Genomic DNA, 19,215 nt, shown 5'->3' with positions numbered 1-19,215 from the left:
AAGAAGCACCAGGGTGAGCCAGATACAGCTCATGGCTGTGGCCAGGGGTTATTGCAGTGACATGGGTTACTGAGCTCAGAATCCCTTCTGCAGTTCCTTACTCTTTACTAATTAGAGGGACTTGGTGATGAGCCCATCTTTGGAGTGTCTGTTGATGAGCTTTCTTGTGTGAGGGAAAGAGGTAGGATTACACTTGCCCCAGGCTGAGGCACAGCCCCCACCACACTGACCATGTGTGAACAATGTCCATCACATCTATTCCGGGGAAGAGGTGGCTGATAGATGCCCTCACACAGGGCCTCACAGTCTATGGAGACACTCAGGTATAAGGACACCCAGACCAATTGCTCCCAAGGCCAGGAAGGATCCATGCCCAAACATCTGGAAGGCATCAGGGCAGCCTTGGAAGAAGGCAGGGGGTGCATTTCAAGGCCTTAGAAGCTGCCATCCTGAAACTCATTTCTGCCACCTGGGATTCTGGTCCATGGCAGTCACAAAGGACACTCGGGGAGGGAACAGAACTCTCACCTCCACTCTCACCTGAACTTCCCCAATGCCACTGGGATCAGAAATAGGAAAGGCCAGGTGGACCCAGAGTCCCTTCAACCCTAGGGTGAGGGTCTGGAGAGGGAGAAAGGAGGTTCCCACAAGGCTTTTCTTTCTATTCCATGAGCTCCGGAAGTGGATGAGAATCTGCTAGAGATTCTGCCTTGCTCAGCTCTAGTCTCTCAAGCTTTGAGGCTGTGTGACCTCCAGCAAGTTATTGAACCTCTGTAGGTCTTGGATATGGGTGGTTGCCGCCAATTTCACAGGGTTATCAATGAACGTAAGCACTTGGCACAGGGCTGCGGAAGCTGTTACAGTTACTCTGTATTATGATTCCACCTCCGGCCTCAGTCCTGCTCAGCTTCCTGTCTGTCACCCCTTACTCTGCCTTCTTCCGCATGGGGGTGGGTGAGGAGGGGGCTGTAGTTCTCTCGGATGGATTGTGAGCCAAGAGAAAAGGGAAGCACTCTGTGAACCAGCGCAGCTTCCTCCCAGATCTCAGCTGACTCAATAGCAAGCCCATTGGAGTGGAGGTGAGGATGAACTAAGGTGACAGGGGACTCAGGGGCAGCACCCATATCTGTGAGCTCAGAGCAGGTCAGCAGTGACCTAACCTGCTAGCTCATTTCAGCCACCCATCTGCCACATTGAGATGTTGTCTCCTGTTATCCCCATGTTACAGATAGGGACAGGGAGGCTCAAGGAGGTCTGGGTATCCTTTTACCTGAGTGTCTCCCTGCCAGTCCACATAATCAGCCCACCCCATGGTGACAGGGCTGACATCAGCCACTGCTGCAGGATAATCTATACAGGTAGGTAGAGCCACATTATCAAGCCCACCCCACTGATTCTGAAACCTACACAAATGCATAATTTATGCAATGCCCACTTCACAGGTGGGAAAGCTAAGGCTCTGAAAGCAAAGCTCAAGAGAGAGGACAGAACAATTACAAAGTGAGCCACGGGAAGTGCCACATCCCCCTAACACCTACCCAGTGGGTTCCTTCTCCCCCAAAGTTGCTCTTTAACCCAGCCCAGAGCCTGCTCTGGGTCACCAGTCACAAGGCCCAGCTCTCCTAGTGGAACCCGCAGGTGTTCCTGGAGGACCACCCTAGGGCACAAGTTCCAGCCAAGGCCCCTGCCCCAGCCCCAGTCCCAGAGCAGGGCTCCATGGCAACCATACTGCTTTAAAAAAGAGAAAAAAGGAAAGAAAGAAACTTTTAAAATAGTCTTTTACTATGAAATATAAAATATTTGAAATGATTTTTTAAAATTTCAGTTACAGTGTCTATGGGCTTTTGAGACAGATAGAGCTAGGAAAGCTGGCTGCCATCAGAGAATAGGTAGCCTCGGTGTCCAGTCCCCTAGGGCAGGAAAGAACATTGTGGTTTCCTCTGCTTGGGCAGCTCAGACCTCACAGCCACCAGTGAGAGTCAAAAGATGAGACAAGCTCCTTTTCCAGGCATATGGATGAGACATTTACAGGAAGTTCAGGAAACAGATGCCCCTAGAAAAGTGAGCACTGGATCATTCAGTCTAGATGTTCCTCCATCCACACAGCATGATGGTACCAGAGCTGACCCTGTGGAGCTCAGCACTCACCCCTGCTCCACTTTGAGCATGTCACCTACTCTTTTGAGGTTTCAGTCTACCATTCATCAAAGGGGAGACTTAGATGGGCCTCTACTCCCTGTATAAGCCAGGTGAGGATAAGGACAACGGCACAAAAAGCCACTGTGATCTCCAGGGAAACAAGGGCACAGTGGGCATGCAAAGCAGCAACCCCAACTCTGTTGGAAATCCACACCTCGGAGTCAAGACAAAATAGCACCACACATTGGCACAGTGATTTCCAGTCCATGGGTCACTTCTGTTTACCCTTCTTGGAGGCCAGAATGAATGGTCCAATACATAAGTTCTGGAAAGCAAAATGATGACAAAGAATAATAATCATAACTGCAAAAAAAAATGCTTGTGAAAACTGGGTTCTAAGAGCAGAACCCAGACACTCCAGGATTGCACAATTCCTTCTTATCTATTCAGTATAGCCAGTCTACCATGTCACTAGAATGCATGGCTGTGGGCTAAAAAGGTGACAATTGTTACCACAATTTATTTTTTTATTTTTTTTAATATTTATTTTTTAGCTTTCGGCGGACACAACCTCTTTGTTTGTATGTGGTGCTGAGGATTGAACCTGGGCTGCACACATGCCAGGCGAGCGATCTACCGCTTGAGCCACATCTCCAACCGGTTACCACAATTTAAAATTTTTAAATAACAATAACAAGGTATTATCATTTTTACCCACCAGATAATAAAGGTTAAAGAACACCAACCTTGAGGATATAAGGAAACAGGCAAATCATTAGAGTATAGGATGGGTAATTTTATGTGTCAACTTGACTGGACTAAGAGATGTCCAGAGAGCTGGTAAAGCAGTGTGTCAAGGTGTGCCCATGAGGGTATTTCTAGGTGAGGTTAGCATTTGAATTGGTAGACTGAGATCACTTTCAGCAATGTGGGTGGGCATCATCCAATCCATCAATGAGGGCCTGAATAGAATTAAAAGGTGGAGGAAGAGAACATTCACTGTCTGCTTGAGCAGAGACATTGATCTTCTCCTTTGACATCAGCACTCCTAGGCTGGACCTCAGGACTTAGACTAGAACAATATAATGGCTTTCCTGGGTCTCGGACTTGCAGAGGACAGATCCTGGGACTTCTCAACCTCCATAATCACATGAGCCAATCCCTCACAAATCTCTTTCTATAAACATGTATGAATGCATGTATGTGTATATATGGATAGATAGATACAGATATATAGAGATATGGATATATAGGTATAGATAGCCTATTTATTCTGTTTCTTTGGAGAACTCTGACTCAGAATCTATTAGAATGTTATGTCCCCACACCTTCGTGTCCACAATTTTGTTTCTAGAAATTTATCACACAGGTTAACTGATAGAAGCTAACAAGATGTATGCATACATATTTTAATCATTTAATCATCATATTTTAGTCATAGCATTGTTTATAATAGCAATACCAAAAATAAGCTAAATAGCCATTTTCCGGGCATTAATTACATTGTGAAATAAACATACAATGGAATACCAGTAACCATGGAAAATAATACATAGAACTTATATATGTTAATATAGAAAGATATCCTAAAAATTCAAATTTTAAAAAAGACCCAGAATTGGGCTGGGGATGTGGCTCAAGCGGTAGAGCGCTCGCCTGGTATGCGTGCGGCCCGGGTTCCATCCTCAGCACCACATACAAACAAAGATGTTGTGTCTGCCAAAAATCTAAAAATAAATAAATAAAATTCTCTCTCTCTCTCTCTCTCTCTCTCTCTCTCTCTTTAAAAAAAAAAGACCCAGAATAGCCCTATAGTTGAAATAAATCCCATTAGTTTAAATGAATATATAAATTCTTATAGATGACTAGACAATTTATGGAAAGAAACATAAGTAATGGTCCAAGCTTGGTTACCTCTAAAGAGTAGGACTGGAACTGCAAATCCAGAGAGAATGAACTTTTCACAGTGTGTCCTTTTATGCTGCCTTTTTTAAACCATGGGTATCTTATAGTTCGGGAAAAAATATTAAATAAATGGATGTTTATATCTTTAAAAAAGAAAAAAAGAAGCTACAAAGGTTCATTTCTTTCAAACCTTCTTAAAGTTAAGGTTTAGAGCTCAAACTGACCATTGACCCCAGTCCTGATTCCACCTCTGTACCCTAGGTGGAGTCTGTATTTACCCCGAAAGGAAGGACAAACCTCTCTCACTGATTCCAGATGGTTCTGCCATCTACTCTACTTTCAAATAAAGAGTTTGTTTCAACCCTAAATAAGAAAACTAGAAGGGGACCAGAATATGACTTTGCTAGATAGAATAGAAGATATGAATCAGAATCCTTAAAAAGGTGTATGTCAAGCCAGGTGTAGTGGCATGTGCCTATAGTCCCAGCTACCTGAAAAGCTGAGGTAGGAGGATCACTTGAGCACAGGAGTTCAAGGCCAATCTGGATATCATAGTAAGACCCCACCTTGGGGGAAAAAATATGCATGCTAACAGGGCTTTTAGAATATAAGTCATGGCCTGTTTTTTAGTTTGGATGTTACTTTTATATAAATATGTCAAGTTTGTGGAAACCCATCAACCTGTACACTTAAAATGTGTATACTTCTCTATAGGTATATTATGCATCAATAAAAAAGTTTTTAAAAATATGCATGCCTTTTGACCTAGCAATTCCATTTCCAATTCTACTCCATCCTAAAGGGGGAAACTCAAAGATAAATGCAAAGTCATACTTTCCAGTTCTCCATCACATTGTTGTCAAAACTGTGAAGGAATGGAAACAAGACTTAAAGGGCAGGCTGAAGAATTACAACACCATACATGTCAGCCAATATAAAGTAGGTGCAGAAGTACTATATATGCAATGACATGGGAAAATAGTAAAGGTCAATTTCAGGGTGGAATAAAATAAGCTAAATCACATGGTCTAGACCATGGGGTTAAGCAGGTAGGATTATGAATCATGACTTTTTTTTTCTTCTGTTTTGTTTTTCCCATAAGCTTTCTGAAATGAGCAATCCTTACTTTTAATTACTTTTGTAATTAGAAAAATAATAATAAGGTTGTAGCTCAGTAGTACAGCGTTTGCCTAGCATGCATGAGGCACTGAGTTAGATTCTCAGTACCCATATATATATATATATATATATATATATATCGTAAAAAAAAGAAAGAAAGAAAGGAAAAAATAATAATACTCTTTAATGGCAAATAAAAGAAAGTATAAGATAAGAAAGGGGACAGGCCCAGAGTTATAAAATAGGTTCTTAAATATCCTGGGGGATTGGGAATGTAGCTCTGTGATACAGCATATATTTAGCATGTAGAAGCTGTAGGTTCAATCTCCAGCACCCATCAATGTTTCAAAAGCACTGGAAGAATTCTTTGGGGCTTGAAAAGCATGGGTTCACACACCGGCCCTGCAGCTTGCCAGTGGTGTGATCTTGGGCAAGGTCCTTAACCTATCTGTACCTTAAGCATCCCATCTATAAAGTGGGGATAATTAATGATAGTACCTCCTTCATAGAGTAATGTAGGAAAATCAGTTAAGACATGCTAAGCCTTCAAAGTTGTGCCTGGCACAAACCTGTAAAGTGTCAGCAAATGTGACTGCTAAAATTCTGATTCCATTATTCTGAGATGGCACCAGGGACTCATCCTGATGATTCTTATCTAGTAAGAAATATTGGAATGAAATACACTATGATATTCCCGTTATCATTTCCTGTAGTTATCCAAAGGAAGGCTTGGACACTTGGGACTGCTTGAAAGGATTCTCACTAAAGGGGATCACAGGGCTAGTTCTTTGCCCTCCCTCTATTTGCCCACCCCCATCCTGCTAGTTCACTCCCAACCTTCCTCTACCCTAGCAGAGCATCCAGGTACTTCCCTCATAGGATGGGACAGAAGGTGTGCATTAGCTCCCTCTACAGGCAAGTTTGGGTAGTGCAAGAAGAAAAATTTTCCATTTCTATTTCTAGGATGGCAGCCATATTGCCCTCTGGAAAAAGGAATTGAGATATGAGGGAAATTCTCCCTGTTGCAAAAAATAAGCAACAACCACCCGGTGTTGGAACCAGCATTAGTTCTGACACTAAATGTCACTGTGAGGAAACCACTGAAACTCTCTCAACCTCCAATTTTTCATCTGTGCAGAATAATTTAATTTTTGGAGAACCTCCCATGAATCAGAGAGGCCATACTTTCTATTTCATTTGACCCTTCCCACGACCATATTCACTTTCCTGTTGAGGAACTGGAGCTTCAGAGGTCACAGGACTTGTGGGTGTCAGTAGCAGAATTCAAACCTAGAGCACCTTCTTTGAACCCTTTTGCTATTCTTATAGGGAAGACTCCTAGCAGAGAAGGGATTGGAGGTGAAACACTAATAAGCTGGACTCCATCATACCCCAAGATTCTCCATGGGGTCCCATCAATGCCCAGTTGAAGAGTGGCCCCAATCTGGGCTAGGATAAGCAAACCCTGAGATTCCTCTCCAAAGTCTGGCAAACTGGCTGAGGGCTCATGCATCTGACAGATGAAAGGGACTCAGGTGGAGGCAGGCAGTGGGAACAGAAGGAGAGGCAAGGAGCTCCCCAGACATTTGGGGAAAAAAAAAAAAGGCTCGCAACTCAAAAACAGAATGTTCATGATTCATTCATCTGATCTGATTTCCCTGGATAAAGATGAGGGAGCTAGTAGGGCTTACCCCAGCCCCAGACCAGACTAGTTCTGCTAGAGCCCCAGCCTCGAGACATCTGTATCAACACCTGACTCTTGTCCATCAGAAGCGAGCATGGCTAACTTGGAATGAGACAATAAATTGAGACAGAAAAGGCCTTTTCCATTCAGGCTCTCCCTTCCCTCCCCATTACAGGTATCAGACTTGGGAGGGTTCTATACAGTAAAGTGCCTCCCATTGTTATACAACAATAAGAGAGGAATTGGGGCAGACCTTATAGTTTGATGAAAACCTGGTCAAGGGAAAATTTTCATTTCCCATTATTCAAATGCAAAAATTAAACTTGAAATGTGTGGGGGGAAAAGAAAACAGAAGAAAAGAAAACCTGGCCAAAGGCTCCCCCATGGCCAGGGGTATCTGTGGATAAAAAGTACTACTGATAAAGGAAGAACTTTGGGCTGGGGATGTGGCTCAAGCGGTAGCGTGCTCGCCTAGCATGCGTGCGGCCCGGGTTCGATCCTCAGCACCACATACAAACGAAGATGTTGTGTCCGCCGAGAACTAAGAAAAAATAAATAAATGTTAAAATTCTCTCTCTCTCTCTGTCCCCCTCTCTCTCACTCTCTCTTTAAAAAAAAAATAAATAAAGGAAGAACTTTATGGGGTAAAAATCACATACTGATAGTGTCTCCATTTCACAGATGACTTAGTAATATCCTAAAGATCACAATCCAAGTAAATGACTTAAACTGTATTTTCCAAAGATTGTATTTTTCATGCCATCCATACTTTATCTCTCATCCCATGTGCTCTTCTTATCATGTGATGTTGACACCCCTCCATTGAGAGATGGAGTCTCTTTGTTCCCCCTTGGATCTATGAGGGTCTGTGAGTATGACAGAAGTGAGGCTGCACTATTTCCAAGGCTAAATAAGAACATAAAATAAGCAGGCACACCTGTAATCCCAACAACTCAGGAGGTTGAGGCGGGAGGATCACAAGTTCAAGGCCAGCCTTGGCCACTTAGTGAAGCCCTATGCAATTTAGTGAGATCCTGTCTCAAAGGGTCTGGGATTTAACAGCTCAGTGGTAAAGCAGCCCTGGGTTCAATCTTCAGTATTAAGAAAGAAAGAAAGAAAGAGAGAAAGAAAGAAAGAAAGAAAGAAAGAAAGAAAGAAAGAAAGAAAGAAAGAAAGAAAGAGAGAGAGAGAGAGAGAGAGAGAAGAGAAAGAGAGAAAGAAAGAAAGAAAGAAAGCATGAAATAGTTTCTGCCTCTCTCTCTCTCTCTCTCTCTCTCTCTCTCTCTCTCTCTCTCTCTCTCTCTCTCTCTCTGAATATTTATCCCTTTTCTCAGTCATCATGATGAGAGGAAGCCCACACTAACATACAGGTGGAACACATAAAGGGGCCCACATGGAGAGGAACCAAGACCCTAAGCCAAGAGCCAGCTTCAAATGCCAGACCTGAATAACAGCCTTTGGCTGATTCTACCTGAACAACCCAGGATTACACTGAATGGAGAAGATATTAGTTATACCCATCAAGCCCTGTTCAGACTGCAAATTCATGGGCAAAATAAATGTTCCTATAGTTATAAGCCATAAGTTTCTGGATGGTTTATTATGCAGCATTAGCTACCTGGAACAGTGACAGAGCCAGGACTTAAACCAAGCAAGAACCTGTGCCTCTGGCCCTTCTGCAGTGATTCCTGCTATAAGAGACAGTACAGAAGAAGGGTCTGGAGTCCAATCTATCTTCATCTATTAATTCATCAAATCTTTATTACATCTCTACTATGTTCTAGGCTCCCTGTTCATTCTGAGGATATTTAAATGAACAGACAGACAGACTCTGGCTGAGGGATGAGGAAGCAAGAGATAAAAGAGGGATAATATTAGGCATATATTCACAATAAGGAGATATGACCCAAAGGGGATCAGATTGAGAAGCCCTGTTTAGAGGGGACAGTCTTTCTGAGGAAGAAATGGCAAGGACAAGATGGATGCAAATAGGGAAGAGGGGAGGGAATAACAGCAAGTATAAGAAACAGATCTGGGTTAATTTTCTGGCTCTATCACTTATTAGCTTTGTGGCCTTGTGGAAGTAACCTCCACTCACTAGTAATATAGGGATTTTTCCCTTTTTTTTTTTTTAACTGGGGATTTAATCCAGGGATGCTCAACTACTCAGCCACATCCCACCCCTTTTTTATTTTGAGACAGGATCTCTCTAAGTTGCTTAGGACCTCCCTGATTGCTGAGGCTGGCCTTGAACTTGAAATCCTCCTGCCTCAGCCTCCAAAGCTTCTGGGATTACAGGCATGCACCACTACACCCCGCTGTGGACTATATATATATATTTAGTGGGGATTAAACCCAGGGGCACTCTACCATCCCAGCCATTTTCATTCTTTGTGACAAGGTCTAGCTAAGTTGCTGAAGCTGGCCTCGAACCTGCAATCATCCTGCCCCAGCACCCCTGAATCATTGGAATTCCACACATGCATCACCACACCTGGCAAAAATAGAGATGGTTTTAGAACCCACCTCATAGCATTGTTATTCTCATAAGCGAGGGGTGTTCTGCAGAGTAAGTGAGCTAATACATGTATAGTATGTGGTCCAGAGCCTGGCATGGGGATTGCTGCATAAATATCAATGATATGCATAGCCGAGTTCAGGGAGTCTTCCTCCAGCAGCATTGGTGCCCAGGCCACTAAGGGTAGGTCAAGTGGATGGGTGGGTGGCAGGAGCAACAGTTCTCTGAAGCATGTTTCTGCCCAGCCCCTGTAGCCATCCCTGACTTATCCCCTTAACACGGGGCTCACATCCATCCCCCTCAAAGCTCAGGAGCATGGGGCTGAAGGTTGGATGGGTAGTCCCTCCTCAGTCCCCACCCCAAAAGCAATGGACACCCACACATTCAAGGGAGAGAAGTGGCTTCCTCAAGGTGGAGGAAGGGACAGGGTTAAAAAGCCTGGAGAGAGAGCAGAACTGGGCAGGGCAAAAGACTCAGAGAGCCTCAGGGAGCCAGGAACCCTGCTAGGATAAAGTAGCACCTGCCATGCACACAGGCATACTCTCCAGGACCCTGGAGAGCACCAAGCTGGTGGTAAACACTTGCATCCAGAAAAAAAGGTACCTACGAACATGCCAGAGAGCACAACAGTGCACAAACAGAAACGTGTTCTGTGGGACCACTCAGAGATGTACAGAGAGCAATCGAGCAGCATGACCTCCAGGAACACACATGTGTGTCAAGCACAGATGTACTCACACCCACAGGCACATCTTGGTCGGCCTGACTTGCTGCCACTCCCCTCCTGCTCTTACTCCGGGTCACCTGACCATCAGGGCCCTGGCTGTACCAAGGTCCTCCAGGTGCTGACACCTGCTGTCATCTGCTGACCCAGACCAAGCAAGGCCCAGCCAGCCAGCTAGCATGATCCAGGAAGGAGACTGGCAATCCTGGATCTGAATTAAGGAAGGAGATGAGATGCAATCTGGCCTGAAGAGCAACATCCAAGGCAGAATCCAAGCCTAGGCAGGACTGGGGGGCTCTTCACAGCCTCCATTTCAGGCCGGGTCTCTCATAGCACAATCCTTGCCTTGGCATCCCACCTGTCTTGGGAGGATGCTATGGCTGCTTTGCATGGTGAGCAGATGGGCAAAAATCTTTTTATCCCCATCTGGAAGCCCTGAAGAGTGGTAGCAAACAGAGAAAGACAAAAACTCAAAACACATACACATATACACACACACATGCACACAAAGTGCAGATGGCAGGATGAGATCAGGTATGAGGTAGGATTTCCCACCGGAGACACACCAAAGCTCTGAAAGAGGTGTGGGCAAAAGAGCATGTCATCTACTAGATGCTACTTTAAAACGGGAATAGACTGAAAGGGTGGTATTATTACTTTTTTAACTAAACTTGTTGTTGTTGTTGTTATTATTTGGAACTGGAGATTGAACCTAGGGGCACTCAACCACGGAGCCACATCCCCAGCCCTTTTTATATTTTATTTAGAAACAAGATCTCACTAAGTTGCTTAGAGCCTCACTAAGTTGCTGAGGCTGACTCTGAACTCACAATCCTCCTGCCTCAGCCTCTGGGAAGGAGGAAGGGAATAACAGCAAGTATCAGAAACAGATCTGAGTTAATTTTCTGGCTCTATCACTTATTAGCTTTGTGGCCTTGTGAAAGTAACCTGCCACTGGGATTGCAGGCATGAGCCACCATGCCCGGCACTAAACTTACTAAGAACAAAAAGCACCCCAAGTTGCAGAGGCCAGAATACTCTTTAAATAGCAATAAATGAAGACCACACCTCCCCAGCCTCAGTGAGATATGACCCTGTCTACAGGCAGAGGGATGGATAAAGTGACCTTTGTATTGCCAGCTTGAACCACCTGTGCGTGAGCAAAAAGAAGCTGGATACCTTCCCTACTGTGTGATCTCTCCTGAGGGGGTGGCATGTTGCTCAGAGATAGGAGAGGGTAGAGAGACAAGGGCCACCTGGTACCATGGCAACAGGCCTTGGCTGAGGCGACTTTTCCTGTCGCTGCTCATAACAGGACCTAAGTGTTTGCATACAGATTGCATCTCCCCTGTCAAAGAAGGTGGTAGCCCAGGAGGAGCAGGTGAACACACTGGAAAAACAAATGAGAAAGCTTGTGGGATCTGGACCTTGAATATGAAGTCTGCTCTGGCTTATATCCCAGGACCCCTCAACTAACCCTCAACCACTGCTTCCCTTCCCTTCCCTCCTGCACCCTGTCACTCTTCCTCAGACCCAGACACCTCTAATCCAAGGCATCAAGGAGGCCACCTCACCCCTGAGCCCCACTTCCTTCATCATTCTTGAGCATCTTCTGCCGACCGGCTCTCCTCTCCCTTCCTGCTTGGTATTTTCTCCATCCCTCCCCCACCTCCCTGCCCTGTCCTTCCCACTGACTGTAGCCCAGACCAGTGCCCACGACCATCTGCCAGCTCCAAACGCCAGCATCCACCCTCCCTCTGCTCCTCCTTCAAGCACCTGCTTCTGAGCTGCCTTCTCCCTTCATGCTCCTCTGCCAATTGCTGGGCTCCTGTGTCCTCCAGGAACTGACCAGGTTATTAGTCCTTGAGCTCCCGATTCTACAAACAGGAGGGGTCCTCCACTTGAGTGAATGAATATCCGCTCCACTAGAACCTGTCATCTTCCCAGCTACACAGAAATGCTTCATTAGGGAGCCCTTCACTAAACACCCACCCATTACCACCATGTTCAAAAAGTCTTAGTTCACACTCACAACACCCACATAAGGATCAGGAGAAGTTAGGTAACTTGCCCAAGGTTACGAAGTGTTTTGGACACTTCAGTGTGCCACTTCCAACCTTCTCAGTCCTTCCAGCTACTTCTGCAATGACCAGTCCCCCACAGGCTCTGAATGGCATCTTACAAGTAAAATACAACATAGCTTCATGTATCCTGAACCAGGCCTTCTTTGAAGTTTGCAGATTGCACAGAAAGCCACTTCAGTCACCCACCTGTGCAATCTGGAAGCACATGAGAGTTCACATCCTTGGAAGCACTTCTGTCCAGCAGGGAACACTATTAACAGATAAATGCCTCCCTGCTTCTCTCCCTGACAGAGCTCCTCAGAAGCCCACCAGGATCAAGTGTGGTCATAATTAAAATTGCATCTCCTTGTTTTACTCTTCTTTCTCTCCTTGCCCCTGCCCCTTGCTTCCTGAGATGACTTCTCAAATAAACACACACAAGCCTTTCTCCAAGAGAATGCAAGTGGACACAGTGAGGAAGTAGTGCAGCTGGGATTCAAACCCAGTTCTCAGTGACAATACACTGTCACCAGGAGAGCGGTTAAGCCTTCATGCTTACCATCATGCCATGCTGCCACCATCACCATCCATGTCAGGGCTCCTTTCCCTCAAGGTTTAAATCATTCTGGGTCACTGTGGCTTTGCCACACTGATCAGAGTGGGTCACGGGGAAAAAAGGGAAAAAAGACTGTGAGTGTGCCTCCCTCAAGAGGATCCTCTTCTCTGAAATTGAAGCCCAGTCCTGCCAAATTATCTCAATATCCTGGGCTGAGCAGGAGTCCCATTGGACATGCCCTGGCCCTACCCAATCTTAGCATCTGCCTCCACCCAGAAGCAACAACCACAGAAGGTCTTCAGCTCCAGTCCCCCATCCCCCCCCCCAATCAGGCCCTTCAAGGCCCATCCGTCCCCCAGTTCTCAACATCTGGCAAAGAAGGGACCTCCGGCAGTTTCCCAAAGCCCATGAAGCCAGATTTAGCAGATACCCTTTGCCACCCATGGACTGAGGAAACCCAGCACCCTTGCTAGGAGGCGAGGGCAGAGCCTTTCTCAACTCCTGTCCAAGTCACAAAGATGTGCTAGGACTTTCCTGAGGAAAATCACAACCCAGGACCTCACAGGCCCTGAGTCACTCCCTGTCTCCCAGCCCCAGACAGCTGTGTGAGCTTTCTGTTTACTCCTCTCCTGCGGGAGCCACCACCACCACCCCCCCGCGCTCCCCCCTCATGCACAGCAGAAAGAACAGGAGGGCGAGAGGACAGAGCCTCCTGTCTCTCCATGGGAAACTGAGGCCTTTGGGGTTCAAGGAACAGCCTCAGGGTTACAAGGCATGAAAAGGAACCAAGAGCTCTGATGCTTGACCCAGGACAACCCTCTTAATCCCCATGGAGGCTGCTCCAGTGGCGCTCATATCAAAAGCAGATCCCCGAATTCAGAGCCCAAATCTCACTTGCATGTAAATGCCCTTCAGGTTTGTTAAGAAGGGTGAAGGGGGAGTTATAGAGGAAAGAAGGGTACCCCTCAATCAGCTCCCAGATCCAGACACACAGCATCTAGTGGTGGTAAAGCCAAAGTGGAGTCTACACAGACTCCCAAAGTCCCCTAAACACCTGCCCTGGACCCCCACCCAGGATGGCACCCACCACACCCACCTATTCAAGGCCTCTGAATATGAGAATCAGGCTGGAGACTGGCCTTGCCCCAAAGGTCCATGAAGGCCTCTCAGCCAGCAACCCCCACCCTGGTTCCCTTCCCTGCAACAGGCACAGGTTGGAGTGAGGATGGGCTGTGGCTGGCACCCTTTCCAGTCCTCCTGGGGTTCCTGGCTTTTTTCCTTCTACCGCCACCTGTAAACACCCACGTCTGACCTCCATGTCGGTCAGCTTCTCTAGCCAGACTCTGACGCGGGCTAACCAACATCTCACTCACGCACACACACCCCTCTGCATTGATGTATGTGGGGTGCCCCACCCGGCAGGGATTTCTGAGGACAGTCACCCCACCTCCCAAACATAACCCCGTACACTGAATTGCTCTTTGGGATCACAACACAGAGCTCACACCGGCCATACGTGCTGGATATTGCTTTGCAATACACGCATCCACACTCACAGCGTACACTCCTATTCCACGCTTGATCACACCCAGGACTCTCGTCCAGATCCAGGCTGACTATGGAATTACAACCCAGCCCGGAAGCCACTGACCTCGCTCCCCGACGTGGACGGAATGTCAACAGTCAGTCCCGGCTGCTCACCCAGCCAACGCGCAAAGAACGGCGCGTCTAGCCCTCTCCATCCGGACCCAAGCCCCCTCCTTCTCGCCGCCGGGGTTCCCTCGCAGCCCGCCCAGTCGCGTGCACCGTCACCGCGGCGCGCACACGCGCACACCCGGCCGGCGGCTGGGAACGCACAAAGCTGCGCCCTCCTCCCGCCTGCAGCCGCTCGCACACCTGGCAGGCGCGTCCCCGGCTTCCGGAGTCGCGCACTCGCATCCACTGTCTGCTCTGGTGGGACCCCAGGGTCCTCCCGCTACCGCCGCTGCCCGTGCCTATTTCGCGCTCCAGGTCCTCGAGGCAACACCGCCCGGATCCGCGCCCTGGTCCGGGTGGTGCCCACTCCGGCTTTCCCAGCGTGGCTGCCGGGCTGCTACCGGAGAGGGGCAGGGAGGCGGGCGCCGGAGGCAGGCGCCGGAGGCGGCGAGGGCATAGGGTCGGGGTGCAGTGGGTCCTGAGCCCCGCGCGCGCCATGGGGACGCTGCTGTCTCCGCCACCAGGGGATTACCCGAGGCAGCTCCTCAGGAACAAAGGCGTGGGGCGGGGCAGGCGCGCTCAGGGGGCCTAGGGAAAAGAAGGAAAAAGAAGCCCACCTGCCCACAGAGGTTGCTGGAGGATGGGACGCTGGACGGTGGGAATCAGAGGTGCGGAGTTCCTGGTCTATTGAGGAAGACACTCTGGGGCTCTCCTGGGAACCCCTCCTGGGGATACAGAGCTATAGGAACTTGGAAGTGGGGAAGGGGGGCTCAAGAACTGCCAGAACCCCTTAAGTTTACCCCTGCTGTGGACCTGGCAGCCTGAAGCTCTCATTCACTCACTCCACAGACACCTGCCCAGCTTCTGCCAAACCAAAGATACTCCTGAACTTGAAGGGGTTGAAGAGACGAAGGGTCCTCTAGCCAACCTTTGGGATGCTTAGGTCTCTTCCACAGTAACTCCCCGCGGTGGGCATCCTCCATGACTTGCACACCTCTAGTGATTGAGCACCTCACTCCCTCAGGGGACAGCACACGGTCCTTATGCAGCTGTAAACATTGGAAAGCCCTTCCTTTGATTGAAGGGAAATCTTCCTTACTTCAGTCTGCTGGTCATAACCTGACTTTATGCTGACCACAGTGACTTTCTGCCTCTAGAATATACCACCCCACATCCTGTGCTCCTCCAGCCCTATTCTGCACTTCTCACCAGCACCTTCTCCATATGGCTGCCCTCCAGGACTCAGCTCACATGTCACTTTCCCAGAGAAGCATTCCTTCTCTTCCAAAGTCCCCACACACCCACTGGTCACTCCTTATCTTGATGCTCTGTTTTAGTTTTTTTGAGCAATCTGATCCTCTTGGGAATGATGAGAATCTGGTCATCTCTCTTGTTTTCATGTTTACGTGTTGGTGATCTGTCTCCCACTGGAATATGTCCCATACAGGCAGTACCCTTGTCTGTTTTGAGGATCATATAACCTCAAGGCCCGACCCAGATCAGGATTACAATGGACAGTTGCAGAAGGAAGGGAGGCAGAGAAGAATGTGGGGTGGGGGGGGCAGGAAAGAAAGGAGGGAGGGAGGAATAGTCAGCCCACAAGCTGAGTTCTTTCAGCAACTTTTCTTGAAATGCAAAGTGCCCAGCCATTCTAAGCTCCAGGCACTGGGTCTAGCAGAGGAAAGGTGCTCAATCACTACTCACCAAAAATAATAATAATAAAATAGGGATAAGGAGTTCTTCGTCTTCTGAGCCTCAGAAGAGCAGGACCTTTCTTTCCTCACTCTGGACTCTGCCCTGAGCACTTCAACCCCAAGATTCCAGTGTTTTCTTTGGTAAGCCCCTAAAACATAGGGCCATACCCAAGCTTTTACTCAATCAGAACTCCTCAGGCAACTCTGATTCTCTAGTCCTTCTGCCTAAATGCAGACTGGATTAGAGGCCAACTTTGATTTCTTTTTATCTCTGTTAAGGTGTATCTACTGTAGTCCCCTTTTTCCTTGGAGGTATGTTTCAAGGCCCCCACGCCCAGTGGATTCCTAAAACCAGGTATGTTAGCACACCCTATAGATGCTATGGTTTGTCCTGTAAAGATAGTACCTGAATTAATGATGGATCCACTTACAAGTTGTCAATATTAGGTTAGGAGAGCATGAAAATGATAAACATTCAGTAGACACTAAACTGATTTCTGAATTTTGATTTTTTTCCCCCAAATTGGCAATATTCCATAAGATACACTCTTGAGATTCTGGACAGCAGCAGTGAAACATAACTCCCAGTGGGCTACACAATCACAAGGATGCATACAGTGTACAGTGTTGCTAGCATTTTTAAATATATTTTAGTTGTCAGCAGACTTTTTTTTTATTTATATGTGGTGCTGAGAATCAAACTCAGTGCCTCACACATGCTAGGCAAGCTCTCTACCACTGAACCACAACCCAATCCCTGCTAGCATTTTTTAATATAGGCATTCATAAATTACATAAGATAGTCAACACTTTATAGGCTTTGTATCAGAGGACTTTGTCCAACTGTAGGAAAATATAAGTTGTTTTGTTTTGTTACTAGAGATTGAACCAAGAGGCACTTTACTACTGAGCCTCATCCCCAGCCCTTTCTTTTTTTGAGACAGTGACTCACTCAGTTGCTTTGGGCCCTGCTAAATTGCTGAAGCTGGCCTCAAATTTGGGATCCTCCTGCCTCAGCCTCCAGAGTCACTGGGATTACAAGTGTGTGCCACCAACCCCAGCAGATATAAGTATTTTGAGATAAGTAAGCTATGATATTTAGTAGGTTAGGAGCATTAAATGCATTTTCAACTAATGATGAGTTTATTCGGATTAACCCCCTCATAGGTTGAGGAGCATCTGTATATACATAACAACGATGACATTGGTCACTTTTATCTTTTCACTTAAAGGAAGCACATTAAGACTTCACTTTGTCATATCCAAATTGCCAACATCACTACTTTGGCACTTTCAAGCTATTATTAAGTAAAATAAGGAATACCTAAACACAAGCACTGACATAGCGAGACAGTTGATCAGATAACCAAAATAGTTACAAATAGGCAGGTAGCGAATACATTGTGGATACACTAGACAAGAGATGATTCACATCCCAAGTGGGGCAAAGTGGAATGAGGTGACAATTCATCAAGCTACTCAGAATATCACACAATTTAAAATTTATGAATTGATTGCTTCTGGAATTTTCTATTTAATATTTTCAGACTGTTTAGCTGTGAGTAACTAAAACTGTGGAAAGTGACACCACAGATAAGGGGAACCTACAGTTCTAGACTTGAACCCCAAATCCAGCTTCTAGGGTATCTGGGGTTCCAATCCTGCCATCTTGCCTTGGTATGCTGCTCAGTTTCCAGCCATCAACAATATCACCAGCAGGCCATACACAGCCTTCCTCAAGCACTGATAAACACACTGAGCAGGATTTAGCTGCCCACTCATCAACCTCCTCAGCAGTGCCATCCCCCAGCCCACATTCCTCTGTGTCACCTGCAGTGCTTTGACAGTAATAAAAGAACAATTTTTTTTGCAGAAACTCATAACCACTATCTCCTGCTGCACCACACCCAATCCAATTTCAAGTCTAGAAAATTAATCAGAAAAGCACATAAGCTTCCCCAGCAGGGCAGATTCTCAGGGAATTCACATGATGCTAACGATCTTCCACCTCTTCCCTAAGTATTCCCAAACCATCTCTTTATTTTATTTTATTTTATGTTTTGGTACCAGGGGTTGAACCCAGGGACACTTAACCACTGGGCCACATTCCCCAGACCTTTCTTATATTTTATTTTGAGACAGGGTCTCACTAAGTTGCTTAAGGCCTCACTAAGTTACTGAGGCTGGCTTTGAACTGGTGATCCTCCTGCCTCAGCCTCCTGAACCACTAGGATTACTGGTGTGCACAACTGTGCCTAGCTCAAACCATCTCTTAATAATAGGCTCTGAAACTTGATCAGAAATGATACTCAGCCCTCTTATTCATGGTTTTTGGATGGCATCTTCTCCTTCGTGGAGACAGAAATTATCTCCTCCATCTCCCACCTTCAGGCACACAGTTTATGCTCCAAGCCAGCATGTGTAGGGGTTGCAAGCACTGCCGCTTACTAGCTGTCATTTAACCTGTTTCTCACTTTCATCATCAGAAAAATAGGGATAACAATAGTACCCAGATGGTAGTGTTGCTATAAAGATTAAACCAACTTATTCCTGCAAAGAATTTACAACATGACACATAATAAGCATTTTTAAAAATCACAAAATTTTATCAAAAAATAAGTACTGTCACTGAGCGGACACCTCATCCTGTCCCCAGGGATGCAGCCTTCCCAAGAATGCAATTTGAAATTATTTCAAATGATTCCAGCCTGTTTTCTGTTCTCTGGCTCATAAAACACAGCAGCTCGGTTAGCCTCAGACTGCCTTCATGGGCAGCCGGTCCCACCCTCCTCCTTGTCCCTTACTATCACCTTGGGCAGTTTAAAAGAGCCCACCTTACCTCCTACCAGCCTTCCTTCAAGTTCAAAGCCAACATTCTGTCTGTGTGTAGTTCATTCAGTAACTACTTAATGAGCTCCTTCCTTGGGCCACACACTGTGCTAGAGCACAGGGAAGAACAAGATAGAAAAGTCCCTGCCCCAGAGAGCTTACAATCCAGCGGGGGACACAGACAATGAATAAATGGACAAATAAGATAGTTGCACAGTCACTGGAGCTTTGAAGGGAAGTCAGATGGCAATCGGCATGCCTCAAGTCAGATGGCAATCGGCATGCAGAA

At 46.6% G+C, this 19,215-nt stretch overlaps 1 protein-coding gene across 9 annotated transcripts in view; it reads right to left on the bottom strand.

Annotated features, from left to right (window-relative positions):
- Rap1gap2 (RAP1 GTPase activating protein 2) overlaps nucleotides 1-19,215 on the bottom strand; it is a 228,331-nt gene that overhangs the window by 188,644 nt on the left and 20,472 nt on the right. For 4 of the 9 annotated variants that reach the window (XR_013436263.1, XM_078042656.1, XM_078042658.1 and 1 more), the window contains exon 1: nucleotides 14,605-14,923. The exons of 2 other annotated variants lie outside the window; for them this stretch is intronic. Coding sequence is in view for 4 of the 7 variants with exons in the window: in XM_078042656.1 (XP_077898782.1) it covers nucleotides 14,605-14,901 (297 nt within the window). In the remaining 3 variants the exon portion in view is untranslated. Of the gene's footprint in view, nucleotides 1-12,711; nucleotides 12,802-14,359; nucleotides 14,501-14,604; nucleotides 14,924-19,215 lie in introns of those variants that run through there. 3 more of the 9 variants (XM_078042653.1, XM_078042654.1, XM_078042652.1) reach the window with 2 other exon arrangements.

Source organism: Ictidomys tridecemlineatus, chromosome 3 (assembly GCF_052094955.1).
Source record: "Ictidomys tridecemlineatus isolate mIctTri1 chromosome 3, mIctTri1.hap1, whole genome shotgun sequence".
NCBI lineage: Eukaryota > Metazoa > Chordata > Mammalia > Rodentia > Sciuridae > Ictidomys > Ictidomys tridecemlineatus.
Note: the sequence above shows the minus strand (reverse complement) of the source record. Positions and strands in the feature narration are given on the sequence as shown.